This window comes from Salvelinus sp. IW2-2015, linkage group LG4q.2 (genome assembly GCF_002910315.2).
Source record: "Salvelinus sp. IW2-2015 linkage group LG4q.2, ASM291031v2, whole genome shotgun sequence".
Taxonomy (NCBI): Eukaryota; Metazoa; Chordata; class Actinopteri; order Salmoniformes; family Salmonidae; genus Salvelinus; species Salvelinus sp. IW2-2015.
The window spans coordinates 19,973,039-20,000,929 of NC_036843.1; the positions used below are offsets into that span (position 1 = coordinate 19,973,039).

The window sequence follows — 27,891 nt, forward strand, 5'->3', positions numbered from 1 at the left end:
CAGTGCCCTCTTCCCTCCCACTCATGCCCTTTCGCACATGCAAGGAGAACGTGGTTTCTCTCTTCTACTTGTCCAACAACACATCATGTGCTGTACAATAACAATACTCTGCATTGCTAAAGCACGATACATCACCCCACCTTTGAACCATCAATTAGTAAATCATGCAGTCAAGCAGATGAGAACGACTCTTCAACTCCACTCAGATTTTCATACAGGTAATTTACCATAACATTATTCACAAATCTAACTGATGATCACTTTCACAGTGAAGGAACATTTCCATTTGGTTTATGAGTTGTATTCTCAGTCAGGTTCTTTTAATCACTTCAGACAACAGACAGCAGAGCAGACAGAAATGTCCTTTGCATAATCATGTTGCTTATTCAAGTCCACAACAGAGGGATTCATACAAAAAACTAAAACAACAAAACTATGTACAACATTATGTGATCACCTTGGTTTAGTTAGTAGTTTGGATGATCAAGACTATGGAATTAGTTGTGTGGGCCCCCAGAATAAGGCAGATTGGTAGAAAGTAACAACATTTTCAGCTATATTAACAAACTAGAAAAACAAACAGAAACGAATGTAACATGAATAGTTTTAATGTTTTGTTAGCCATAATTCCATTCATCATCTAAAACTAGAATCTAAAAAGAAAGATGTAATGAAAAACTAAATGAAGTGTCAGACAGTATCTTATTGTCTTTACATGAGCATGTTTGCGGCATGTCCATGGCTGTGTCCGAAATGGCACCCTAACCCCTATATAGTGCACTACTTTTGACCAGAGCCCTATGGGCCCTGTTGAAACGTAGTGCACTGCACTATATGGGGAATAGTGTGCCATTCCATGAGTAGGTTATTCCCACTACAAATGGTCATTGTCATCATCTGTGGAGGCTGCGGAGGCTTCAGTATAGTGATTATGCAGCGGAAGCTCATCCAGGTGGACCTCCCGTACTGCCAGGATGCGTGTGAGCATGCTTTCCAGCGCAGGACCTTCTAGTTGCCGGGCAGAATACCACAGCAGGCTGTTTGAGTGAAAGGAGAGCTCTGGCTGCAAGTAGAACAGGTGTGGTCTATTCGTCACAGACTCTGAGCTGCAGGTAGAGACAAAGGAAGAGGATTATAGAATTATCGAAAGGCAGCAATTCCAGAAATATTCTCAATTTCGGTTTTTCAGACTGCAAAACATTGAGGCATTAAAACATTGTCAATATCACAAACAAGTCATATAGCTACAGTAAAATTAGAGTGGAATATAACAGAAATAAAGATGTACTATGTAATCTCACCATTTGGAGAGGTAGAACTCGTAGAGTCTGACAGGGCAGCGTAGTGGGTTCTCAGTATTCTCAGGCATCTCCATGTCACCTTCCTCTTCATCCAGCCTTCTCTTGGCAGGCAAAGCTAGCAGCTCTGGATATGCACACAAAAGAAAAAACAACTCACAACCTAGCGCATTATGAAACTCGTGGAGGATGTTAATGCTTGTGATATGGCAATGCTTTCTTAATTGCGCCTAATGGGATAAAGTAGAATAAAATAAAATAGAATGTGATAGTCTTGAACACCATTGAGGTTGGAACTCAACTCACCGGGGGTGTCTGACACATCCTGACCAGGCCTAAACCTTAGGAAGGAGCTCTTGCCGTTCTTGGTGACCCTGGTACAGCGGGTGAAGTTGGTGAAGGACAGACGTCTGTGTTGGCCCAGGGTCTTGAACTGGAACAGCTTGGTGCCAAAGAAGAGCAAGGTGTTGAGCAGCACGATGGGGGAGTAGGCTCCCAGCTGTTTACAGTCCCACAGGTACTCCTCCTCCACACGGGAATGCAGGTAGCCTAAATAGAAACAGTGGAGGGACAGAGGGATGTGTCATCATTGTGTACGTGTTTCAAATGGTCCAACGATATTAAAGGGATAGGACAGGCGTAGAAGAGGAGAAGGCTAGAAACATTCTTACCGCTGGGCAGCAGGGTAGGACTCCAGTAATGTAGCATCATAGTAATCTCCATGCTGAACTTATGATAGAGCACATCAGTGAAGATATTCTCTAGCCTTCCATTCTCAAATAGATACTGTAGAGACAAATGAGAGATGGTGAGGGAGAGAGGCATTAGGTACTGTATATCATATTTGGCAGAGGGGCAAATACAATAGATGTCCCTGGGGCAGTAGTTACTATAGCAAAAGTGCAGATAATATTGATGTTACTAGTAGGGGTGTGAACATTTAAAACAAAATTTGGATCCTTAATGTTCAATTCATAACCGAAAAATTGTGTTTTGTTACGTAGACGCAGAAAGTAAACTGCATAGTGGGTCAATTTCCTTAACAACCAAAAGCTTTGAAGTGCGAGGCTCAACTTCTCCGCTGTTTTGGTACCCTAGCTACCACGCTGCGAACAACCTGTGCAACACTGAGCAAAGTGTTGCATCTCGCTCATCTCAATATCCTAGCCTATTCATTGATGATAGGTCCTGCTTTACTGAAGAGACATTGCAACGCAAGAAATTGCGATATACAACTTTTGATTGCGGATATATTTTTATTTACTTATTTAACTAGGCAAGTCAGTTAAGAACAGATTCTTATTTACAATGATGGCCTACTCCGGCCAAACCCGGACGACGGTGGGCCAATTGTGCGCTGCCCTATGGGACTCCCAATCACAGCCGGATGTGAAACAGCCTGGATTCGAAACAGGCCTCTTGCACTGAGATGCAGTGCCTTAGACCGCTGCGCCACTCGGGAGCCCCATATATAGGCTTCATATATAGGCCTAGTGCACGGTTCTGGCTGCCTGGAGGCCGAACTGCCTATACTGTGCCCCTGCCCCCCCTCCGTCCTTTGATAGATCGCTATGAAAGATGCAAGTGTTTGTGTTGTCGGAAGTATGGCAACTAATCAGTCTCCTCCGTTCCAAAAATATTGTATCTTGACACTCAGAAATTGGAGTCGAGAAATCAATTATTTTGGAGTAGACTCTCCACAACTACGCCATCTTCATTAACAGTTGGAAAAATGGGAGAGAAAGGCAAGCGACAGCTGCGAATACCTGTATGGCAATACTTTGAGAAGTTAAATGAGAAGGAAATGCAAACGTTTGCGAAGTGGAATTGAGCCCCAGTAAGGGCAGTGCAGGTAAGAGGTTTGCAAGGGACTGATTTCTTCATCCCACCCCCGCAGCTTTTCATTCCGCACCTGCTGGTTCTGTCCCGACTACAACGCTCTACATCAAGAACTGGTCCGAACTTAACAGCAGTCCCACAATGTTATTTTAGGCGTATTTGACGCAGTACACCTACAAGCCATGGTTCCAGCCAATTTTGCGCCCTATAGGCAATATCAAAATGCACAAAAATAACCTAAGAAATAAATTCTATTAAGCTATCGTATTACTGGGCTAAATCAGCCAATATGCTAGCTTGAAGAGAGCCAAGTTAGAGACTTGCACTTWCTCTTTAGCAATTTTTTTTCTGCCTACCTTTTAGGAGTGGGATGATTTTGGTTTGGAGATCAATATTTATTTCTAGGCAATGAAGTAAACTATAGCCTAATTATATTTAGCAAGTACATTTCCTTGGAAAGATAACTGCCAATYATTGGCCGGCCATGCATACTATTTCAGAGAAACCACACATACAGTGCATTCGGAAAGTATTCAGACCCTTCCCCTTTTCCACATTTTGTTACGTTACAGACTTATTCTAAAATGGATTAAATAAATAAAAAATCTCAATCTACACACAATACCCATTAATGACAAAGCATGAAACAGGTCTTTCAAAATGTTTGCAGATTTATAGAAAAACAAAAATACCTTATTTACAGAAGTTTACAGAACCTTTGATATGAGAGTCAAAATTGAGCTCAGGTGCATCCTATTTCCATTGATCATCCTTGAGATGTTTCTACAACTTGATTGAGTCCACTTGTGGTAAATTCAATTGATTGGAGATGATTTGGAAAGGCACACACCTGTCTATATAAGGTCCTACAGTTGACAGTGCATGTCAGAGCAAAAACCAAGCCATGAGGTCGAAGGAATTGTCCGTAAAGCTCCAAGACAGGATTATGTCGAGGCACAGAACTGGGGAAAGGTATCAAAACATTTCTGCAGCATTGAAGGTCCACAAGAACACAGGGGACTCCATCATTCTTAAATGGAAGACGTTTYGAACCATCATGAATCTACCTAGAGCTGGACGCCATGCCAAACTAAGCAATCAGGGGAGAAGGGCCTTGGTCAGGGAGGTGACCAAGAACCTGATGGTCACTCTGACAGAGCTCCAGAGTTCCTCTGTGGAGTTGGGAAAAGCTTCCAGAAGGACAACCATCTCTGCAGCACTCCACGAAATCGGGTCTTTATGGTAGAGTGGCCAGACGGAAACCACTCCTCAGTAAAAAGGCACAACAGCCCGCTTGGAGTTTGCCAAAAGGCACCTAAAGGACTCTCAAACCATGAGAAACAAGATTCTCTGGTCTGATGAAACCAATAACTCTTTGGCCTGAATGCCAAGCGTCATGTCTGGAGGAAACCTGGCACCATCCCTACGGTGAAGCATGAGCGCTCAGGACCTCAGACTGGGGCGAAGGTTCACCTTCCAACAGGAAATTGACCCTAAGCAAACAGCCAAGACAACGTAGGAGTGGCTTTGCGACAAGTCTATGAATGTTCTTGAGTGGCCCAGCCAGAGCCCCGACTTGAACCCGATCGAACATCTCTGGAGAGACATGAAAAAAGCTGTGCCGCAACGCTTCCGATCAAACCTGACAGAGTTGGAGAGGATTTGCAAAGAAGAATGGGAGAAACTCCCCAAATCCAGGTGTGCCAAGCTTGTAGCGTCATACCCAAGAAGACTCGAGGCTGTAATTGTGCCAAATTTGCTTCAACAAAGTACTGAGTAAAGAGTCTGACATTTTTTCTAAAAACTGMTTTTTGCTTTGTCAATATGGGGTATTGTGTGTAGATTGATGACAAAAAACAACAACTATTTAATCAATTTTAGAATAAGGTTGTAACATAACAAAATGTGGAAAAAGTCAAGGGGTCTGAATACTTTCCGAATGCACTGTACAATAGGCACACTTGATCTGACACGCCCAAGTAGAAGAGGAGAGGTAGGCTACTGAAGTTGAAGCAGCAAATTCTGTGTTTGAATAATGCGACAAAGATGTGCTTTCAATACAACAGGTAGGCTAATACATACAAAGCAGAAAGACGACCGTTTCCAAATAATCGGCAGGACAATATATATTTTTTATGCTAAAGTCGTCTGTCTGACCGACCACGCCACAATGATCTGTCGGAACCCACAGAGTACAGTCGCAATGGGACCCAGAGTACAGGCGCAATGCTTAACCATCTGAAAAGGACTCACAGTGAAACAAAAAAACAGTGCTGGCAGCAGTGCAGCTACATTGTGAATTCACATGGAATTGTATACATTTTTCTTATTGTTTTCAAGCAAAACCAAAGAGAACAAAAATGGCTGTTTAAACATTAAGAAAAATTGTCAATTTGTCACATCACACATCTGCAAACAGTATTAGCTGCCATCACGTCACTATAACCAGTATGGCCACTGACAGACAGAAAAGGTGGTACCGTAGTGGATAACATAGTACGGAATAAGGTATAAGGATTAACTGGAAGTATCTTGGATAAAGTATTGAATAAAAATAAAATACTAGGGAGTAACGTGGAGGCTCAATACCTGCTGTATGCCCAGACAGAGGTAGAAGATGCTGTCAGCAGGGTAGGCCTGGCCGTTGGGGCGACGGACCTCACTGATGAAATGACAGAGGCCGTAACTAAGCTCAGAGGAGTTACACTGCAACACGTTCTCCTTCACAACCATAGATTTAGCTGCTGTAAGAGTGACACATGGACACAGAAAACAAGATTAGGGAATCATGGATTTAGCTGCTGTAAGGGTGAAACATGGACACAGAAAACCATATCAGGGAACCATGGATTTAGCTGCTGTAAGGGTGAAACATGGACACAGAAAACCAGATTAGGAAACCATGGATTTAGCTGCTGTAAGGGTGAAACATGGACACAGAAAACCAGATCAGGGAACCATGGATTTAGCTGCCATAGGGAGAAAGATGGACACAGAACACCACAAAAGGTACATGAACACCGGTAGCATATTTTAGAGTCAATTTACATGATAAGCAAAGATCTAAAAATGGTCTGTGCAGTTAGGTTTGACTCACAGGCATCTTTGGAAAATTCACAGTCAATCTGTTTGTTCCTCTGCAGGACCCAATTCTTCCAGGCTTTCACCCCGTACTTGTGATGGAGTTTTGATCTGGCAGGAGGGAGTGAAACGGTGGGCTCCACCATGRCAATAGTCCCACTTCGCTTACAACTCTGCAATACAGAAAGCGCCCACAGAAAGGGAAAGAGAAAAACATTTGGACCAACAACGTAGTAGGAGTAGAAACCACTTACTTTTACTGTATAATATCTTTGGTTTTATTTAATAATACAACCCTATTGCAGTCAAAAGTAATAATGGCGCTGATGTGACAGAGACCATACTACCTAACTAACTAGTTCTGTTACCATTATATTACTATACTGTATGACTACTTTATTACAAGTGTTATATTACTATCACCTAGCCCATGTGACCAGTAAAAGACTTGTTGCACCCATGTGACCAGTAGACTATGTTGCACCCAAATGGCACCCTATTCCCTTTATAGAGCACTACTGTTAGTCAAAAACTAGTGCACTATAAAAAGGAAATAGGGTACCATTTGGGACGTACCTATATCATTGACATACCCGTTTACTGGGAGGGAAGCCTTCTCTGGGTCTCTTACGTCTTCTAATCTTTACAGTCAGTCTCTGCCCCTTCACTGCAGCAGGATCAAACAAATCTGAAACAGCATGGAATACACATTTAAGTGAAAATCCCCGAGAAGCCGGTGTTTGGAGGATATTTGGAGGTACGGGTGTTATTGCAAACCGTGCAAATATATCCTCCAAACACTGGCTTCGAGTGCATTATCACTTTCATGCAGGTTACCAACATGGTCAAATAATGACTGACATATTTTAATTTAAAACGTTATATTTAGATGAATTTAGTCATACTAGTTCATCCTTCCCCGAGATATAGTCCCGACACACATCTACGGTTGCTACCCAACCTGGCTGGTTGTTTGTTCTATCGGTCCGGTTGCCAGAGACAAGTCTTTTTGTTCTGCACCTATGGACGCAACCCAGTCGTTCGTTCTAAATGTTCTATTGCCATGCTGGCTGGCAACATTCTTATCCCTTGCTTGCTAGCTAGCCAACTACGGCTAACTTACAGTCACGTCAAACAGTGCAGCCAGAATAACAGTAAAGTAAGCGCATTTGTATTTGTTTGGAGACTTCCATAACAATGAGCTAATGATGCGCGATTTCTCTTGGCATAGAAAATGTGCTCTCTCGTCAGGACACTGTTGTTCTGAGGAGCTAGCCAACAACACAGCTAACACAATCACTTAAATCTGAAGCTCGAAACACAGCACACTAGCTGCATTTTGTTTCATTTTACCTGTTTTCTATTGACATGTCTTTGTATATATCCATAAAAACTACTCAGATTCATGATTTCGACTGGCTGAGAAAAGCTGCCTGCCTGTCTCGTCCCGACCACTACACGTTCATTACAATGGGACAGTTGGAGAACGAATTTCAATATTGAAACAATGTTGCCAATGTCAGAGACAGACAGCAAGGTTTATATAAATCTCCTATATTGAAAACCAAATGCTAGTCTAAAAGAAAATATCTAGATGCTTTTTACAGTTGAGATCAAGCTTTAGCTGGTGGTATCTTGTGGAATAGACCGGCTGGAAAGCGGTTTTAACCAATCAGCATCCAGAATTAGACCCACCCGTTGTATAATTAAGCAATAAGGACTGGGGGGGTGGTAAATGGCCAATATACCACGGCTAAAGGCTGTTCTTGGTTACAGATATCCCAAACCCCCATATATCACAAACCCCCGAGGAGCCTTATTGCTATTATAAACTGCTTACCAATGTAATTAGAACATTAAAAGAGAAATGTTTTGTCAAACCCTTGGTATACGGTCTGACATACCACTGCTGTCAGCCAATCAGTATTCAGGGCTCAAACCACCCAGTTTATAATGACAGTATACAGATGACACAGATGTGATATGTGGGAATTTGCAAGTTCATCATTGCAAATAAGAATTTGTTCTTAACTGACTTAACTGTATAAATAATGTCTGGGAACATAAACGCATGTTGACTTTCTCAGAGCCTCTCTCACCAGGGGGGTAGTCAGCCTCCAGGTCCAAAAGTTGAGGGGAGGAGGGAGCTGTGCTGGGGTGCTCGGAAGGCTTCTCTGCCCCTCTCTGGGTGTTGGTTGTGGAGGTGGACTCGTCCTCTCCACCCCAGCTGTGGGGGGTGGACACGGCCTCCGACTCCAGGTCCCCACTGTAGGCGCTGCCTTGATCTGTGGATAAACACCACAGACAGACAACATGTTATGTAAGCATTCAGTAAGAGCCTCCACCACAGGGAGATTTTCATTTAAAAAGTTGCTTTTCAAACACAATGCCTATCTATTAATACAGGTTCATCTCATTATGGAGGTAACATGTATTTTGCAAGAGAGACCTGTTCAAGCTGGTATGCCAAGCAACAATAAAGATACAGTAACGTTCTCATACACGATACACAGCTCAGAGTAAAAACTATTCTCTTCACCTCCATGGGAGACAGGTTTGTCTTTCTCCTCCTCCTCCTCGGCCATGGTCTGAGATGGAACATTGTCTTTTCTGTCCTTGAGCTCTGAACGGCTTAACGAGGGGGGGATTACCATGGGCACTGGCACCTGGACAGGGGGCACAAAGAACAGAACAATATGGTTTAACCAGCCAAGTTAACAGACCATTAAAAGAATGCACCATGTAACATGGTGGGGTTCTCAGAAATATATCAATCCAAGACATGAGGGTGTTTGTGGGGGCCTGTGAGTGTTAAGGACATCAGGGATGGGTACTTCCTAGTAATTCCCGTTGAAAAATAAAGTATCTACTCTGAGGCATATAAAGAGAAAGCGGATGTGGGCATGAGGAGAGGACACAGAGCAGACGTACAGGCACAGGGATACCCATGGGCACAGGAGTGTACTGGCTGTACAAGTTCATAGGCACTGGGATGAAGACAGGCACAGGAACAGGCATCACAATCACCCGCACTTTCTCCCCGTTCTCTGTGTACGTGAACCCAGTCTCTGCGAACCCTAAAACAATAACATCAACGAGAGAGAGGATGATGAACAGAGGTCAATACTAAACCTTTAAAACCACTATGTACATGTAGTGCAAGGTCTGATTTACAAATTCAGCGGCAGGGCGAGGCCAAAGAAATATAACGAACACATATTATTAGAACTTCATGGACGAGGCTGGTTTGTTGTGAAAAATAAACATACACARATATATATATATATGTATGTTTTTAAAAAGTTGCAAATTATAAGAATTGCATGGTGTTTTTTGTACCCATTGATGTCATGGATTTCTCTGTGGTCTGCGTCTGAATCTGGCAGCTGGTCTGCTGGTCCAGCATGAGGGGTTTACAGATGATGGCCTTGTTCTTCATGATCCTCCGGCGGGCTGAGATCCTCATGGCTTCCGTCTGGGTGCTCGCATCGCCCAGGCTCTTGCCATGAGAGTTAGATGTCGGAAGAGCTCCTGCAAGCAAAACAAAAAACAGTCTTAACTCCAAGCTTATATTACTAGACCTCTTCTTCACAATGTCTTAACCGTGCTTGGTGTTCCACAGTGTTCTAGATGAGTTTGCTAGCTACCAGTCAGGGCTGTGGCAGCCGTAGTATGGGGCTGGTCAGCAGGAGAGGTGGCCAACGATACAACATCAGCAATGACAGGAGCTGGCTTGGAGAAGGGGAATGGAGTTTGGGATGGGCCTACAGCGGGAGAAAGAGAAAGAAGGGCAGGGATGAGAGACATGTTGAGTAGTATGCCTAAATCCGTCATTAAAAAGGAAATGTAGCAATACGTCAGACAACCAGGTAGTCGTTTTCAAGAGGAATTTAATTGAGTAGTACCCTGTGTAGCAGTGGTGCCGTTGCTAGTCCAAGGGTGCTGTTGGAAGGTCTGATAGCAGTACTGAATGACACACTCCAAGGTACAGAACAGCTTCACAGCCCCAAAACACTTCAGTTGGTCTTTCATCTTCCCTTGACGTCTGCAGCACTCACACTTAGCCATCTGGGGAGGGAACGACAACAGGTCAGCAATTCAAAGGACTTCAACCATTTGTGGACTAAATAGACAGCTCACAGTTATCAAACCAGGAAGTGGTTGTAAGGTAATCAAATCAAGAGAGCGAGAGACCAGGGCCCGAATTCAGAAAGCGTCTCAGAGTGGGTGTGCTAATCTAGGATCAGGTCCCTGCTGTCCATGTAAAACTGATCCTAAATCAGCACTCATACTCTAAGATGATTGCTACATACAACCCAGAGGTCAACATGCATAAAGATGATTTTAGCTCTGACCTCATAGAAAAGAACAGTGTAATTTGACATGCACGCCTCACTGCAGAACTCCTGCATCTTGCCACCAAAGTGGTTGTGGATCATATCGGGGCTGATGTTGGCACAGTAGGCACACATCCGCCATGGCCCCTTCATGTCGTGCTTGAAGAGCAGCTTACAGCCTGTTACAGTCACACAGACACACACAAAGAGAAAAATATGATGAGGTTAGTTGGTGTACGGGATGAGAGAAAAGGACTACGTGAACGACGGGTTGAAAAAAAAGAAATCCAATGACAAACTTAAGTTGATATCAGAATGGATGGTCTGGGGCCACGTTAACCTCCCCTTTCATGTAAGAAAGTCATGATCATCATGATTTTAGGGAAAGAGGATCATTTTGTCCATGCATTAGACTGCGTGTTTGACCAATTCCAGTCCCCTTGTTTAGGGGGTGTGGGGTCCTCCCAGGGACAATTTTGATATACATAAAAGCACCTTCTATTCCAAAATGAATGAAAATAAAAATGCTGACAACATAAAATATAATTTCCACCTCCAGAAATGAACCCAAAAACATATTGGTGAAAATTATTAAAACATATTGGACCATGCATATAGCCTATGCATGGTCTATATTATCAGATGTGCTATTAGCAATATGCATTATCATCTGGAGCCCAACTGATGCAGCATAGTGGCTATAAAATGTACATAGGCTGAAGCATGGGGTTTGTCTATCTGCATTTAGATTGTTGTTAGTTCTTATTATTATTATTTTATAATAAATATCTATACATATTTACTAATTATTATTCACTCAAATGTATTACAAATTATGTCATTGCCCTTTTAAGACAGCATTGTTCCCTTTGAGCTGTTGTGTAGTGATGGTCATTCCGAGTCTTTTCTGTCAGCCGATTCATTTGGCTACATTCACCTAAAATAACTGTTATTTGGCTCCCAAACGGCTCTTCGTTCAATAATACGTGGAAATTGAACTAAAACAAAGATTATGGATATACTGACAAGATACATGCACTGTATCTCCATCCCTTAACAATGGGAGTCATTGTATTGGTGGATACATCTCATTGTTATAATCATTTTTGAATATTCAATGCGGATTGTTGACGTCAATCGCCTGTATTCCATGGAGAGAGATGCTACGCTACGAGCCTCACACCATGAATATGCATAGCCAACTCCGCTAAAGTGTTTTTCTCAAAATTGCCGGGATGTCACGTGTCCTACGTATATCAGTACACTCGTAACAACTTAAGCATTACGAAACTTCCATTTGATCAAATAAAACTCACGTAGCATATAAGCCATACATTTTTTGTTGTTGACCAAAATCGACACTCCATTAAAAAACTCCTTGCTTGGTGACGGAACGTCGCCACCTGCTGGAGAGAGATATTTTCAACAGAGTTGGGACTCTTCCTCTTCTTCTCTGCCCATGAAAAAAATGTAAATCTCAAATATAAAGCTTGAAACATTGCCTACCATTGTCAGATCGTGAAATGTGAGTTAAAATACATTTTTATCTGACCAAATTATTATATGGCCTGCAACAACAAAAATGTTGACAAAATTTAATCTGGACCAGAATGAGGCTGTCTCCTAACTATATTGTTCACGTAATGAGGAACAACCATCGTCAGAGAATGTTTTTATAATTTATGTCTGCAGCTCAAAAAGCTATAGTAGCTAACAGTTTGAAACCCAGGGAGACAAATCGACGGCTTTCACGATTCGGTTCCAGACGGTTCCAAAAATAACCATTGATGGTTGTTGCGAACGACCGATCATTATCGTTCCGCAGCCTCTCCTCTCCTATCGTTGCGCAGCCTCTCCTATGCTTGAAACTCCGGTGGTAAAACTGCATTCGTAAAACGATGCCACTCGCGCAATTGAAAGTGTAAAGAAATAAAGTTAGCAATGGAAAACTGGGACCCAACTCTTTAAACAAAGGCCAACACTGCTTTAAAAATACATTTGCCAAACCTACTTTCAAAAGTGTTTTCCTGTTCCATTAAGAATTGTTGTGCACGGACTGCTTGTCAGAATACGTTTCCCTCCCCTACATCATTACATTGCAAAAATATAAGCACTGGAAAGTTGCATCTTAACCTGAGTGATAAAGTAGAGGCTTTGAATTACTTCTGAGCAGCTACAGTAGGCTACACACCGCTCTACCGCGGTGTTGTGCATTATAGATTATTTAATTCCCGTCATCTGAACATCGGAGTGTTAGCAACAATCATGCATGTCAGTTCAGTGCACACAGCTTAATATACAATGCATTCGGAAAGTATTCAGACCCCTTGACTTTTTCCACAGTTTGTTAGGTTACAGCCTTATTCTAAAATTGATAAAATAGTTTCCCCCCCCTCATCATTCTACACAAAATACAAACCAAAAACAGGTTTAGACCTTTTTCCAAATGCATTAAAAAGAAACACATTTTAGAATAAGACCATAATGTGATAAAATGTGGAAAAAGTCAAGGGGTCTGAATACTTTCCAAATGCACTGTATGTATGTACATATATATTTTGAGAATACATTTATTGTCCCCCCATTAAAAAAAAAATCGTCTGCTTCAGAATCAATATGACAAAAATCTGTCACAGAGACGGATAACTTTAAACCCTGAAGAGAGAAAAGGACTAGCTGAACGAGGGAAAGGACTAGCTGAATGGGGGGAAGGACTAGCTGAATGAGGGGAAGGACAGGGTAAAAGAGAGGGAGAGAAAGGGGATTCGGTACTCACTCTCGCTGCAGAAGGGCCGATCGATGAAGTCATATTTTATGACTTCTTTGACCAACTTCTCCAGTTTGCAGTATTCACACCTCACTATGACATTACTCTGTTTCTTAAACTCAACACAGCAAGGTTTGGAACAGAACTGCATGGTGCGACCCTGAAGGAACACAACACAAGAGCCCAGGAGGACACAGAGCATTAGACAGATACAACTACAACCCCCATCACAAGAGCATTAGACAAAACTACAACCCCCATCACAAGAACATTAGACAAAACTACAACCCCCATCACAAGAGCATAAACAAAAAATCCCCATCACAAAACTAAAGTTAAATAAAGGTTAAACTAAAAATTTAGAAAAACCCCCCCACAAATTTTACAATCGCCATGACACATCAGAAATGAACAACGAGGTTCAGGAACGAGAGGGAGGTACCTACATTGTACTCGRAGAGCTCAGGTTTCCAGCGGAACTGCTGAGGGCACTGATGGCAGGAGAGTTTCACATGCCCCTTGGGGGTGGAGATAGAGGAGGAGGGGGGGGGCATGGGCAGCCCTGGTTGATGCTGCCCTGCTCCATAGGCCCTAGCCATGTCTGGGGCGGCTCCATAGGGTAGAGGTGGAGCAGAGGTCTGGGCTGGAGCGTATGGGTGGCCAGTAGTGGGGACCCAGGACGGGGGATAAGGACGGAAGTAGCCCTGGGTTGGTGCTGGAGGGGGAGGACCAGTGGATGAGGAGCCGTTCATCTGGCCCTGCTGGGGGGGAGGCTGGCTGCCTTCGGCCTCCTACCAGATTACATCGTAGGAGAGCACATTAAAAGAGCCATATTATGTATTCTGTAAAATCCGTATTCTAAAGGCTGATTGGCATCTTATTTTTATGTATGGTTCTGCATAATGTATAATTATGTAAAATATACCTAAATGCATGCTAGAAAATACATTAAATCCCTCTAAAATCTACCTAACAGAGACCGAACAGTCTTTAATATACACACACAGAAAGCACAGATCATATGTAATATACAATCTGTTTCAATCCATTTAACCAATTAATCAATGAGCAGCACCCGGAAMGTCTTGACGCAGGTGTAGGAGCAGAAGTTGCGGATGCTACCGTCCACCATGGCCAGGTGGTACTGAGAGACAGCCTTCACTTTGCAGTAGGTACATGGGAATGCCGTTCCTGTGTGTGACAACAGGGGGACGTTAATATAGAATGGCAATTTTTTACATACTAGTCAGCAAGGTCACAGATGATCAAGTCTACCAACGTAAGCCATCATTAAAACAGTTCAGTAATAAACTGTAGATATCTAAATCGGATTCCATAATAATAATACAATTCTCAGTACAATCATGTATACTGAACAAAAATATAAAGCAACATGCAACAATTTAAACGATTTTGCGGAGTTACAGTTTATATAAGGAAATCAGTCAATTGAAATAAATTCATTTGGCCCTAATCTATGAATTTCATATGACTGGGCAGGGGCGCAGCCATGGGAGCCAGGCCGACCCATCGGGGAACCAGGCACAGCCAATCAGAATTAGTTTTCCCCCACATTAGGGCTTTATTACAGACAAAAATACTCCTCCGCACCAGATCCCGCAGGTGAAGAAGGTCCTGGGCTGGCGTGGTTACAAATGGTCTGCGCTTGTGAGGCAGGTTGCACGTATTGCCTAATTATCTAAAACGACGTTGGAGGCGGCTTATGGTAGAGAAATTACTTGTTAATACCACTGCAAATACATCTCAATACCAATTTCATGGTGAAATATTGGTTGAAAAGCTAAATTGTTTCCTGGCTTGTGGGGGAAATCTGCTGACCGAGCCTAGTCCAGAAGCCATTGCAGGGTTTTTCCACTCTCTGACTAATAATTATTGTACTAAATGGAAATGCTGACGCATCCCAGAAAAAATTATATCAGTCAGAAACAGATTTCAGACCTTTCCGACAACATAAGGCCTAAAATATCGATAAATAAAATACATTTGCAGACTTCCGCTTATACCATGGTAAAGTCAATGCTACCTGACAGTTCGTTCTGAGGCCAGCTTTTATTGACACAGATGGAGTTGCAGAAGAGTTCCACCTTGCCCTCCGAGTCGGTGCTCTCCAACATGTCAGACATGAGCCTCAGGTCACGGCAGCGTCCGCACGGCATCACCTTGGTGGTTGTCTGTCATACAGGAACAATTGGAAAGAGTGGATAAAACTAGGAGAGATTTGATGATGGATAAGATGAGACGYGGACTCAGTGAGATAAATGTGCATAATAGCAATAATTTATTTATAGAGAAACATTGAGAGGAACGAGCCTCAGAGGGGAGGCCCATCCTCCGACTACCTGATAGAACAGCGGTTCCCAAACTTTTTCACTCTGGGCCCCCCCCCGGGCACGCGCGCACACCCACTCCATGTCTATTTCTATGGGCACAAGCACTGTTCATGACACAAACTGTTCAACCCCTCTTGTTGGTGGAGAGAATTTTGGGTTAAAGCTTATTTCCTGCAATTCTACACATTTTGTCATGGGCTGCAAAGCAAATTTAGCAGTTTTAAATAATTTCTTGCAATTGTAAACATTTTGCCACGTCTTAAGTGTATTCATGTGCTATTTGAGTGACAAAAAAAATTACAATAATATCTATGGGCTAAAAAAAAGACTAAATAAAAAAACATTAGCTGACATGGGCTAGTTGATCTGAACATTTCTTAGAAGTTATAAACAGCTCTTAAAGGTATTCAATGACTTACATGACAAGAGGAACTGATAATGCAGTACCTAATGTGCATTCTACTATTACAACTTTCAAGAGTAAGTTTAAAGCCGAACTGAGTTCCTTTTTTTGGGAACTCAGCCGACCCCGCGTGCCCCAAAGTTTAGGAACCACTGTGATAGAAGACAATATGACCATCTATGACCAAGGCCAGACAGTTTTCAAAAGTGGAGTACGGTTTCTATGTGGGACTGTCTGTGTGTACTACTTGACTGTACGTGCTTACCTGTTTATAAGTGCTAATGCAGGTAGGACTACAGAACTTTATGGTGACGCCCTCTACTCGGAGTCTCCGGCAGTTCCTGTCAGCACTGGCGCAGTACTCGCCACATCTCTCACAGACGTTTATGACCAGGTTGTGGGAGGAGCGGAAGCGCATGAAGCACTCATCACTGCACAGTTTGTGCAAGGAGCCCTGGTGAGTTACCTCGTGCTGAATCTGAGAYAGAGGTGGATGGAGGATTATCAAATCAGGCTAAATTATCAAGTCAAATAAAACATTTCCTCATGTAACCTCACCTGCGATTGAGTTAGAACTAGAAGTGAACTAGTCGAACCAGTGGTTGTCAGTCATGTCCCTTACCGTGTCGCTCTTCTTGCACATACTGCACCTCAGGGTGGCAGGCTCTTGGACAGAAGGCATGGAGAGAGGCCCTGGTTTCCTCCTGCGGTTGAACACGGAGAGGCAGAACTGGCTACAGAAATCCTTCAGGTTATTGTCTGTAATGACACTGATCACATCTTTGGGGTCCTCGATCTCCCTGAAGATATGAGTTATAGACAAGAGATAAATAGTTATAAACAGCAATAAAGTTAAGAGAATTTTACAGTAATGGGGAAGACAAAAAAAATTAATGTTATTTGGAGCACCACCACAGTTCAGCTGGGACTTGGATGACAGTGGCTGAGTGACTCACTTGAGGCACTGGTAACAGGTTCTCAGTTTGATGGCAGGCAGGGTGAACCCAGTGAGGCAGACGGTGGAGCAGAAGAGCTGGGTGGATCCTTTCCGTTGGAAGGCAGTCTGACCGCGCAGCAGGATCTTAGAGCAGCCTGAGCAGGACACACGCACTGCATTGGCTGGGTTGGAGCTGCTGGGGGCCTGGGGTTGAGGCTGGGGTGGCTGGGGCACTGGAGCCAGGCTCCTGAGGGTCATTGTTGGCCCCTGTGGAACTAGACTTCTTCCTGGACCAAATATGGAGGTGGTGTTCTGGGAGGCTGCCATAGAGCCTGAAGGAGACAGGGCAGAATCAAGCACCTATTTATTTTATTGTGAATACATACAGTAGCAGTCAAAAGTATGGACACACCTACTCATTCCAGGGTTTTTCTTTATTTTACTATTTTCTACATTGTAGAATAATAGTGAAGACATCAAAACTATGAAATAACACATATGGAAAAATGTAGTAACCAAAAAAGTGTTAAACAAATCAAAATGTATTTTATATTTCAGATTCTTCAAAGTAGCCACCCTTTGCCTTGATGACAGCTTTGCCCACTCTTGGCATTCTCTCAACTATTTTCTACAATGTAGAAAATAGTAAAAATWATGAAAAACCRTTGAATGAGTAGATGTGTCCAAACATTTGACTGGTACTGTATGTAAGAGATTTTAAACAACATGACACAAGTACTGTTTCTCCACATCAAATTGAGGAATGTAAATGCCTGCTCCTTGGAACCATCTGTAAATATTGGTAAAAAAAACTATAAAAGCTTCTACCATAACCAGAGAGCATAAGATTCACCGCCTTCTAACACTTTGTTTCAACATTTATGATCTTTCCATGTCTCTCTCTCATTGAACAATAGACCCAAATATTTCAACGTAGAAACCCTACCAATAGGATGTCCATACAAAAACAGTTTATTATCAGCAACTTTCATGAGAAGAACATACAGCAAAGACTTTGGCACTGATCATTTGAATCCCCAGTCAACAAACCATCTTTAAACAGCCAATTGAACAAAAATATAAAACACAACATTCAACAATTTCAAAAATGTTACTGAGTTATAGCTCATATAAGGAAATCAGTCAATTGAAATAAATTCATTAGGTCCTAATCTATGGATTTCACATGACTGGGAATACAACTATACATCGGTTTGTCACAGATACCTTAAAAAAATGGAACTGGAACATGCTGTCGCACACATCGATCAAAAGCATCCGAACATGGTCAATGGGTGACGTGTGGTGAGTATGCAGGCCATGGAAGACCTGGGACCTTTTCAGTTTCCAGGAATTGTGTACAGATCGTGCGACATGGGGCCGTGCATTATCTTGCTGAAACATGAGGTGATGGCGGCAGATGAATGGCARGACTATGGGCCTCAGGATCTTGTCATCCGTGAAGATCACACTTTCCTGAGATGGTTTGTGAGAGTTTGTGTGCAGAAATTCTTTGGTTGTGCAAACCKACAGTTTCATCAGCGGTCACGGTAGCTGGTTTCAGAAAGAAGAAAAGAAGCCAGATGTGGAGATCCTGGACTGGCATGGTTGCACGTGGTTTGCAGTTGTGAGGCCAGTTGGACATACTGCCAAATTCTCTAAAACGACATTGGAGGTGGCTTATGGTAAAGAAATTAACATTAAATTACCCGGCAACAGCTCTGGAGGGCATTCCTGCAGTCAGCATGCCAACTGTACGCTCCCTCAAAACTTGCATTGTGTGACAAAACTGCACATGTTAGAGTGGCCTTTTATTGTCCCCAGCATAAGGTGCACCTGTGTAATAATGCTGTTTAATCAGATTCTTGATATGCCACACCTGTAAGGTGGATGGATTATCTTGGCAAAGGAGAAATGCTCACCAACACGGACGGATAAAAAAATGTGCACTCAATTTGAGAAATAAGTGTTTTATGCTTATGGAAAATTCCGGGGATCTTTTATTTTAGCTCATGAAARATGGGACCAACACGTTACGTTTATATTTTTGTTTTGTATAGCTTGTTGAATCAATTTGATCACGAGACATACCTTACCCTCTTCCAAATAGCTCCATTGTCAGCATATAGGGAAGCCCCAAATGTCCCAACCACATTCGTAAACACATTGTTAATCATAATGTTGAACAGAATAGGACTGATAGAAATGCCTTGAGGAATACAATTAAGAATACAACAACTCCATAATCAGACAAATTGGATCCTATTTTAACTTGAAAAGAACGGATAAATAAGAAGACCAGAACCCATTTATATAACCCCCCCACCAATACCCCGTCTTTCCATGTTAATCAGTAGGCCTTCTCTCCACATAGTGTTGTATGCCTTTTCAATGTCAAACAGACTTTGACATTGACTCAATAAACATCTGTGTTCAAATAAATAAGACAGTCCGTTGAAAATCTTTTTCCATCTGCCTGCTGCCATTCCTGAGCAAGCTCTGTACTGGTGGTGCCCCGATCCCGCAGCTGAATCAACTTTAGGAGACGGTGCTGGCGCTTGCTGGACTTTCTTGGGCGCCCTGAAGCCTTCTTCACAACAATTGAACCGCTCTCCTTGAAGTTCTTAATGATTTGATAAATTGTCGATTTAGGTGCAATCTTACTGGCAGCAATATCCTTGCCTGTGAAGCTCTTTTTGTGAAAGCAATGATGACGGCACGTGTTTCCTTGCAGGTAACATGGATGACAGAGGAAGAACAATGATTCCAAGCACCACCCTCCTTTGGAAACTTCCAGTCTGTTATTCAAACTCAATCAGCATGACAGAGTGATCTCCAGCCTTGTCCTCGACAACACTCACACCCGTGTCAACGAGAGAATCACTGACATGATGTCAGCTGGTCCTTTTGTTGGAGGGCTGAAATGCAGTGGAAATGTTTTTTGGGGATTCAGTTCATTTGCAAAGCAAAGAGGGACTTTGCAATTAATTTCAATTCATCTGATCACTCTTCATAACATTCTGGAGTATATGCAAATTGACAGCATACTAACTGAGGCAGCAGACCTTGTGAAAATTAATATTTGTGTCATTCTCAAAACTTTTGGCCACGAATGTACATTAGCAAATTTCTTCCCCAACAGGTTAGCTTTATCTTAATCTGATACAGAGATTATCACCATCAACCAAAACTGGAATTCGAGTACTTTTGCTTCCAGTCATCTTCTTCAACATGGACCAAACATCTTCCAGCTCCGTACCCCTGCCTATTGTAGAACATAACCGTCTCCATGCATTTCTCTTGGAAGACTTAACGACCCTATACACCAAAGCTCTCTTCTTTGGAAATTAACCAGATTTTCAGGAGTCAAAGTCCTACGTAATACTCTGTTGGCCCTATTTCTTTCCTCGAATAGCCGCAGAGCACTCTTCAGTCCACAAAGGAACCACCTTTCTTTCCTTACCCACTGGTAAGTTCTCTGCATTCAAAATAAGAGATGGCCTCTAGGCAGCATCAACATCAACACGCCTCTCTAGAGACAACTCCGCAACAGAGTTTAAACAATGTTCTCCAAACGTTTCCCAGTCCGCTTTAGGAAAGCCCCATCTTCTGAATGGTGTCTTATCTGGAATAGTGACATCACACTTCATGGTATATCAAACTGGGAAATGGCCACTCCCAACAGTAGAATCATCCATTACACTCACACATTGTTGTAATAGAGTTAGAATCCAGTGTGAGGTCCAGGCAGGATGTAACCCCTCTGTCAACATCTATTCTCGTACCACATCCATCGTTAAGACATACTAAAGCTCTTGCTATCCTCATATCTTCGACAATCACACAATTACCATCTATCTGTATGTGTGCTTCCACAAACTAATAAGTGTATTAAAGTCACCACACCATATCTCTCTAGAACCCAAGCATCCTGATATTTCATCAAGCATCGCTACTGAMTGTTGTCGACAAACACTGTAGAAATTGAACAGCTTAATATGACTACCTGTACTGTAGACTTGCACCATCACGCATTCATATTCAGGTGGAACAAATACTGTATATTACGATATGCAAGACCAGTTCTAGCAAGATCTGATTGAACAATAACCAGGAATAATAAAATAAAGATGTGGTCTAAGCCACGTCTCTTGAAGACATATCACATCAGGTTTCATCTCTAAATCAATTAGCAATAAAGCTTCTAGCATTCCATTGAAGGAAGATGATAAAACACATAATACAACAATTTATTCTGTTCCCGATCATCTGATGTATCAAGGGTACTGAAACTTCAGTAATGTTCAGTATTTCTTGGAATGCCTTCACTCGTTCCATTATTCGTGCAGTCCTGCTCTTTTTCATATGGCCGATGTTGATTGCTCGACACAAGAAGGCTATGCAGTCTATACGATTTACAACCATGGATTTCTCTGTTACCATGTATTTATGCTCGCGTGTCACATTAACACTAGTCCGAGGTGCCATGGACCCCCTCGGTGCTATGGGCATCCTAGAAGCAGCCACCAATGACTGCTAATGTACTGAAACCAGAGCATTTAGATTAAAAGGCTTGTTCATATTCCAAACAGCCTCCTCAAGGGATACATTATTCGTTACTTTGTACCTCTGCGCTTCCATGGCTTGTATTGTACTTCACATCACCAGTATTCTGCACTACACGCTCACAGTTTCAACATTTAATTTAGTATCAGATCTACATTTTCCGTACACTTGATCCCCACCAGACCTTGCACATCTAATTTTACCTTTGTACACATTAGCAATATGCTCTGTCCTTTGGCATAAAAGCAGTGAAGTGGAGGTGGCACATATTCTCTAACACGATAACTTAGCATTCCTAGCACCGGCTCCGACGCTCGTCGTGGCAGTGCTTGCAAACTATTACGGACTACAAAGGGAAGCACAGCCGCGAGCAGCCCCGTGACACGAGCCTACCAGACATAAATAACTTCTATGCTCGCTTCGAGGCAAGCAACACTGAAGCATGCATGAGAGGATCAGCTGTTCCGGACGACTGTGTGATCACGTTCTCCGTAGCCGATGTGAGTAAGACCTTTAAACAGGTCAACATTCACAAGGCCGCAGGGCCAGACGGATTACCAGGACGTGTACGCTGAGCATGCGCTGACCAACTGGCAAGTGTCTTCACTGACATTGTCAACCTGTCCCTGACCGAGTCTGTAATACCAACATGTTTGAAGCAGACCACCATAGTCCCTGTGCCCAAGAACACCAAGGTCACCTGCCTAAATGACTACCAACCCGTAGCACTCACGTCTATAGCCATGAAGTGCTTTGAAAGGCTGGTCATGGCTCACATCAACACCATTATCGCAGAAGCCCTAGACACACCGCACCAACATATCTACAGATGATGCAATCTSTATTGCACTCCACACTGCCCTTTCCRACCTGGACAAAAGGAACACCTACGTGAGAATGCTATTCATTGACTACAGCTCAGCGTTCAACACCTTAGTGCCCTCAAGCTCATCACTAAGCTAAGGACCGTGGGCCTAAACACCTCCCTCTGCAACTGTATCTTGGACTTCCTGACGGGCCGCCCCCAGGTGGTAAGGGTAGGTAACTACACATCTACCACGCTGATCCTCAACACAGGGACCCTTCAGGGGTGCGTGCTCAGTCCACTCCTGTACTGCCGGTTCACCCATGACTCCAACACCATCATTAAGTTTGCCGACGACACAACAGTGTTAGGCCTGATCATCGACAACGACGAGACAGCCTATAGGGAGGAGGTCAGAGACCTGACCGTGTTGTGCCAGGATAACAACCTCTCCCTCAATGTGATCAAGACAAATGAGATGATCATGGACTACAGAAAAGGGAGGACCGAGCACGCCCCCATTCTCATCGACAGGGCTGTAGTGGAGCAGGTTGAGAGCTTCAAGGTCCTTGGTGTCCACATCGCCAACAAACTATCATGGRCCAAACACACCAAAACAGTCGTGAAGAAGGCACGACAACACCTATTCCCCCTCAGGAGACTGAAAAGATTTGGCATAGGTCCTCAGATCCTCAAAAAGTTCTACAACTGCACCATCGAGTGCATCCTAACTGGTTGCATCACCGCCTGGTATGGCAACTGCTCGGCCTCCGACCGCAAGGCACTACAGAGGGTTGTGTGTATGGCCCAGTACATCACTAGGGCCAAGCTTCCTGCCCTCCAGGACCTCTATACCAGGCGGTGTCAGAGGAAGGACCAAAAAACTGCGAAAGCCTCCAGCCATCCTAGTCATAGACTGTTATCTCTGCTACCACACGGCAAGCGGTAGCAGCTCCTACCCCCAAGCCATAAGACTCCTGAACAGCTAATCAAATGGCAACCCAGCCCCCATTTTTACACTACTCTCAGTTTATTATCCATGCATAGTCACTTTACCTCTACCTACATGTACATATTACTTTGACTAACCGGTGCCACCGCACATTGACTCTGTACCGGTACCCCCTGTATATAGCCTCACTACTGTTATTTTATTGCTACTTGATTTTTTTTATTTAATATTTTTACTTCAGTTTATTTTAGTAAATATTTTAACACGTAAGCATTTCACTGTACGGTCTATCTATACCTGTTGTATTTGGCGCATGTGACAAATACAATTTGATTTTTAAAATTTGATTTGTACCCTGATTGGCAATATCCCTTCAAAGTTTAACAGTACCATTGTGGGATCCACTCGACTACCACTTTTCGCTCAACATCCTTTTTGCTTCAGTTACTTTCCCACCTTTCAAGGAAGTCATAACTTCTTCTATGGTTACTGTTAGTGGTATCCCAGCAGTTACCCCCATTTGGCCTTAGCACCGGGGATATAGCATTTCACCCGATCCTCATTAAGGGTCAGAATTTTCTCCTGTATCATTTTACCATTTGCATAAATCAATAATTTGCCAAATACCAAAACTTTGGCGTCCTTAAACACCCCTATCATTCTCTGAATGTTTTAATTTGATGGTTCAGGGAAAAAAACATTTTGTAGCGCTCTTCTACAGTACAGTGTCCTGTTCTAGAGCCTAATTTCAACACCACTCAATTCCCCAGCAGTATTCAGACTTCCATCACGATCCCTTTTGTTTCTCTTTTCCTACTTACAACAGGTGTAAAAGGTTGATCCCATCATTATCACAATCAAAATCAATTTCACTACTGCTAACTACGTGAAGCACCTGCAATGCTGACCACAGTCACAGCGCAGTCATGCTAGACCACAAAAATAAAGAAAACGTCTACTGTTTGTACCGTCTTATTACACAAAATCAAACGCAAGTAGACCTTGTTTCCCAGCAGGTTCTCCCATCTCAGCCAAGGAACTCTGTAGCTGTCAGAGTGTTCATTAAATTATTGGTCACCTCCCTCACCAAGGTCTTTCTTGCCCAGTTGCTCAGTTTGGTCAGACAGCCAGCCAGCTCTTAGCAGAGTCTGGGGGGGTTCCACATTTTTTCAATTTCCCAATGATGAGCACTGTGCTCTTGGAAACTTTCAACACTCAAAATTGTTTTATACCCTTCCCCAGATAAATACCTCATCACAATTCTCTCTCGGAGATCAACGGACAGATCCTTGGACTTCATGGTATAGTTTCTGCTCTGACATGCACTGTCAACTGTGGGACCTTATATGGACAGGTGTGTTGCTTTCTAAATCATGTCCAAACAATTGAATTGGCCACAGGTGGACTCCAAGTCGTAGTGACATCTCAAGGATGGTTGAAGGAAATTGGATGCACATGAGCTCAATTTAGAGAGTAATAGCAAAAATTCTAAAAATATGTTTTTATTTTATTTGTCATTATGAGGTATTATGTGTAGATAAGTGAGAGAAAAATCAWTTTAATCAATTTTGAATTCAGGCTGTAACACAACAAAATGTGGAATAATTTGAGGGGTATGAATACTTTCTAAAGGCAGTGTAATATGCTGATTCTCTCACCAGTGGGAGAGCCATAGGAGTTTCCTCCTCCAACGGAAAAGACAGAACTGATTCTCAGCTCCTCCTGTAACATACAACACAGAGCAGAGTCTGTATAATAATAATAAAAACACAGTATCATAGAACCATCAAATCAAGTGTGTGAAAGCTGGGGGAAGATTGATTGAAGGCAGGGCATGGGAGCGTTGGCTGACCTCAGGAGTTGTGTTGTCCAGTTCTTCCTTGATACTCCGTGTTGAGGGTAGAAGGGCACAGTCATATCCTTCATCTATGGGCTCATCCTTGATGTTCATGAGGGGAGAGATGGGGGGCTCTTCTCTGTCCCCCATCGCTGGGTTCTGGAACACATTCTCTGACCTCTGGAGGTCAGGTAAAAGGGACGAAATGGGTTAATGAAGGTGACAAAAGAAATGTAATGTTCATAAAAGCATTTACACTACCTGTATACTTAAGTCATACAGTAACAGACCTCTTGACGGCTGGATCCCCCAGCCGTAGACCGATTCAGACTTCCTTCATCTGACAGAAATGGAGAAAAGGCAATTTAATGGAATCATCATCACAGCTCTAATAATGTGCATAGCATGTGCATGAAGCGGAAAAATTTGCAAATTAATATTTTTTATTAAAATGAGTTATAACTAGCAGGACAAGGTTGCTTGCAGTCTTACCCAAGCTGTTCTCTGGTAAAGGGGACAGAGAGTGGTTAGTTGAAAGATGACTTTCTCCTTGCATGGTTAGTCTGTACTCAGCAGTTTGACTAGCCTCCTCAGAAGCTGTCAAAAGAATGACTGTTGTTAATCATTGCACAAGAAGTAGGCCTAAGTAGTAAGAAATGTAAAGGTTATGATCAGAAGTAAGAAATGCTTGAGGAGGAACATCACAGGACAACTCAGGTTAGACATCATGGTTTCATTCTCACCTGTTCTAACTTTGGAAAGTGAAACTGCATCAAGGAATCTGTCAGTCGAATTTTGATCATCATCCTGAGTCTCTGCATGTTGTGTGTCAGGCCGTCCGGCTGACTCTCTGTCAGACTCCACATCACCCAGTGCCATCTTGGGCAGGGCTATGTTCCACTCCTCCTCCTCCTCCTCATCTACCCCAAACACAGGAACCCCATCCAGCTCGTCTTCTGGCTCGACCACCCCTAGACCAGCCAGGGAGAAGGTGGCACTGGTAGGGTGAGAGATGTGAGGGAATACATGCCCCTCATCGTCACTGCTAAAATCATGGTCGACGTCAGGACGTTGGATTGGTCCTGGTGCATCAAAGACTGGTCCGGTTGTGATGCTGCTCCAGAGAGATCTGGTTGAGAGGGGAGTGTGCTGCCTCTGGGACTCACCAGCCATGGGGGCTGAGAGCTTCACCGCCTCATCAAAAGCCTTGGACAGCCGTAGTTCATGCTGTGGGGAGGAAGACAACCAGTTTAAGTTACAACTTTGTACCTATAGTATTAATAGTGCAGCATATTGAGGAGGAATGTTCTGACTGGGGTTTGAACCAGAAACCATATTGCATACAGAACAAGCACACTACTGCCTGTGCCATGAGGGTCCATACCGCTGAACAGTTACTGTAGTAGGTACACAGCCGTAGTGGCCCTTGCTTGCAACAGCGACCCTGATCTGCGGTTATGGTCTGTCTGCCATACAGTTTCGGACCTCTTGACATAGGCCGTTGTACACTTACACAGTAATACAATCTCATAACGTTCTTTTGACAGAACTGTGGGCCCATCTTTAATATGAGGGTTGGTTGTTCTACGAGCACTGCTACGTTAGCTAGCTAAATAGTTAGCTAGCTAACGTTAGCTCGACTGTGACGTTTAGCTAACGTTAGCTACTAATGCAGTTGAAGAGGGACATATATGAAGCTGGCTGTAACAAGGCTGAACAGAAACAGATGGCTAACTAGTTAATAAGATAATGTCTTAATTATTTGTTCACATATTTTCACCTGAGATTTTTGTTTAGCCTCCTCTGACTCCGCCATGTTTTTGTTGCGCGCTGTTCTTCTCGGGGGAGTTTCCTTTGGCTTTGCAGCTAACGCTAGCTAGCTAGGATGCACTATTTCACAATGTTATTGTTTGAGACAGTGCAAAAGCGACTTCACACTGTGCATGAGGTAGATTATTATTTGCAGTATGTGTATTAAATAATTTTCATGGAGAGGGCATTCTAATATGTGTTATTAACTGCTAGCTAGCTTTTCAATGGGAAGTTGCATGCACATCGAACTCTCCCTTTCTGTTGGTATGGCTGTACCGTAAAGCGCCATAGATTCGCGCATCCTCTGTTTATGGTCTGGTAATTTGAATCAATAACGCAATACATTAAAATGTAACCAATCAGTAGATAAACATGGTACATATTATCTGAATTCGTACTCCTTTCTATGGCTAGATAGCCAATGTGGACACCTTATTTAGCTTTCCAAGCTAAAATCCCGCATATTTGGATTAGTCCGGTACCCTACTAGGTAGTTTAGCATTGACGTTGCAGATCAAAATTAAGTGTAGATTGATGGGTAATATTACAGATAAAACAAGAAGACAGATTTTCACACCGGATATAGAAACCTGAAGCATCCGGTTGGAATGTCCACTCCCCAAATATGGTGAAGAGAGGAAGCCAAGTGGCTTGCAGTAATATAGCGAGATGGAACTGGGCCGACATTTTGCAAATTTTCTAATCGAAGAAAACCCCGATATCAATACAGTTTTCTGTTCACAAAACTAAAATATGTTACGAATAGAGTGCATTAAGCTTTGTAGACGTGAAGTTGTTCACAAGGAGTACAAGGGTGAATTTAGTTATTACACACGCGCACTTCACAGAGAAGGCGTTCCCTAACGAAAATATGCAAATAATGCTAGAACTAACCAATAGAATCTC

At 42.9% G+C, this 27,891-nt stretch overlaps 1 protein-coding gene across 2 annotated transcripts; it reads right to left on the minus strand.

The window, feature by feature from the left end:
- Positions 1-592: 592 nt before the first annotated feature.
- On the minus strand, positions 593-27,213 carry si:ch211-266o15.1 (zinc finger MYM-type protein 4). 2 transcript variants are annotated; one of them, XM_023986885.2, is made up of 27 exons: positions 26,954-27,213; positions 25,917-26,400; positions 25,666-25,770; positions 25,464-25,513; positions 25,189-25,353; positions 24,995-25,058; positions 17,033-17,345; positions 16,699-16,876; positions 16,342-16,554; positions 15,367-15,514; positions 14,398-14,513; positions 13,769-14,113; positions 13,332-13,482; positions 10,574-10,734; positions 10,124-10,286; positions 9,866-9,982; positions 9,558-9,749; positions 9,150-9,295; positions 8,758-8,884; positions 8,318-8,503; positions 6,812-6,906; positions 6,235-6,391; positions 5,727-5,881; positions 1,970-2,084; positions 1,605-1,847; positions 1,302-1,425; positions 593-1,106 (listed from the first exon to the last, which is right to left on the minus strand). In XM_023986885.2, exons 1-27 carry the CDS (start codon positions 26,987-26,989, stop codon positions 875-877), a joined length of 4,581 nt encoding a protein of 1,526 aa, XP_023842653.1. In that variant the 5' UTR covers positions 26,990-27,213; the 3' UTR covers positions 593-874. The 2 variants fall into 2 exon arrangements, with proteins under 2 accessions (XP_023842653.1, XP_023842654.1); XM_023986886.2 differs by lacking the exon at positions 25,666-25,770.
- Between the last annotated feature and the right edge of the window lie 678 nt (positions 27,214-27,891).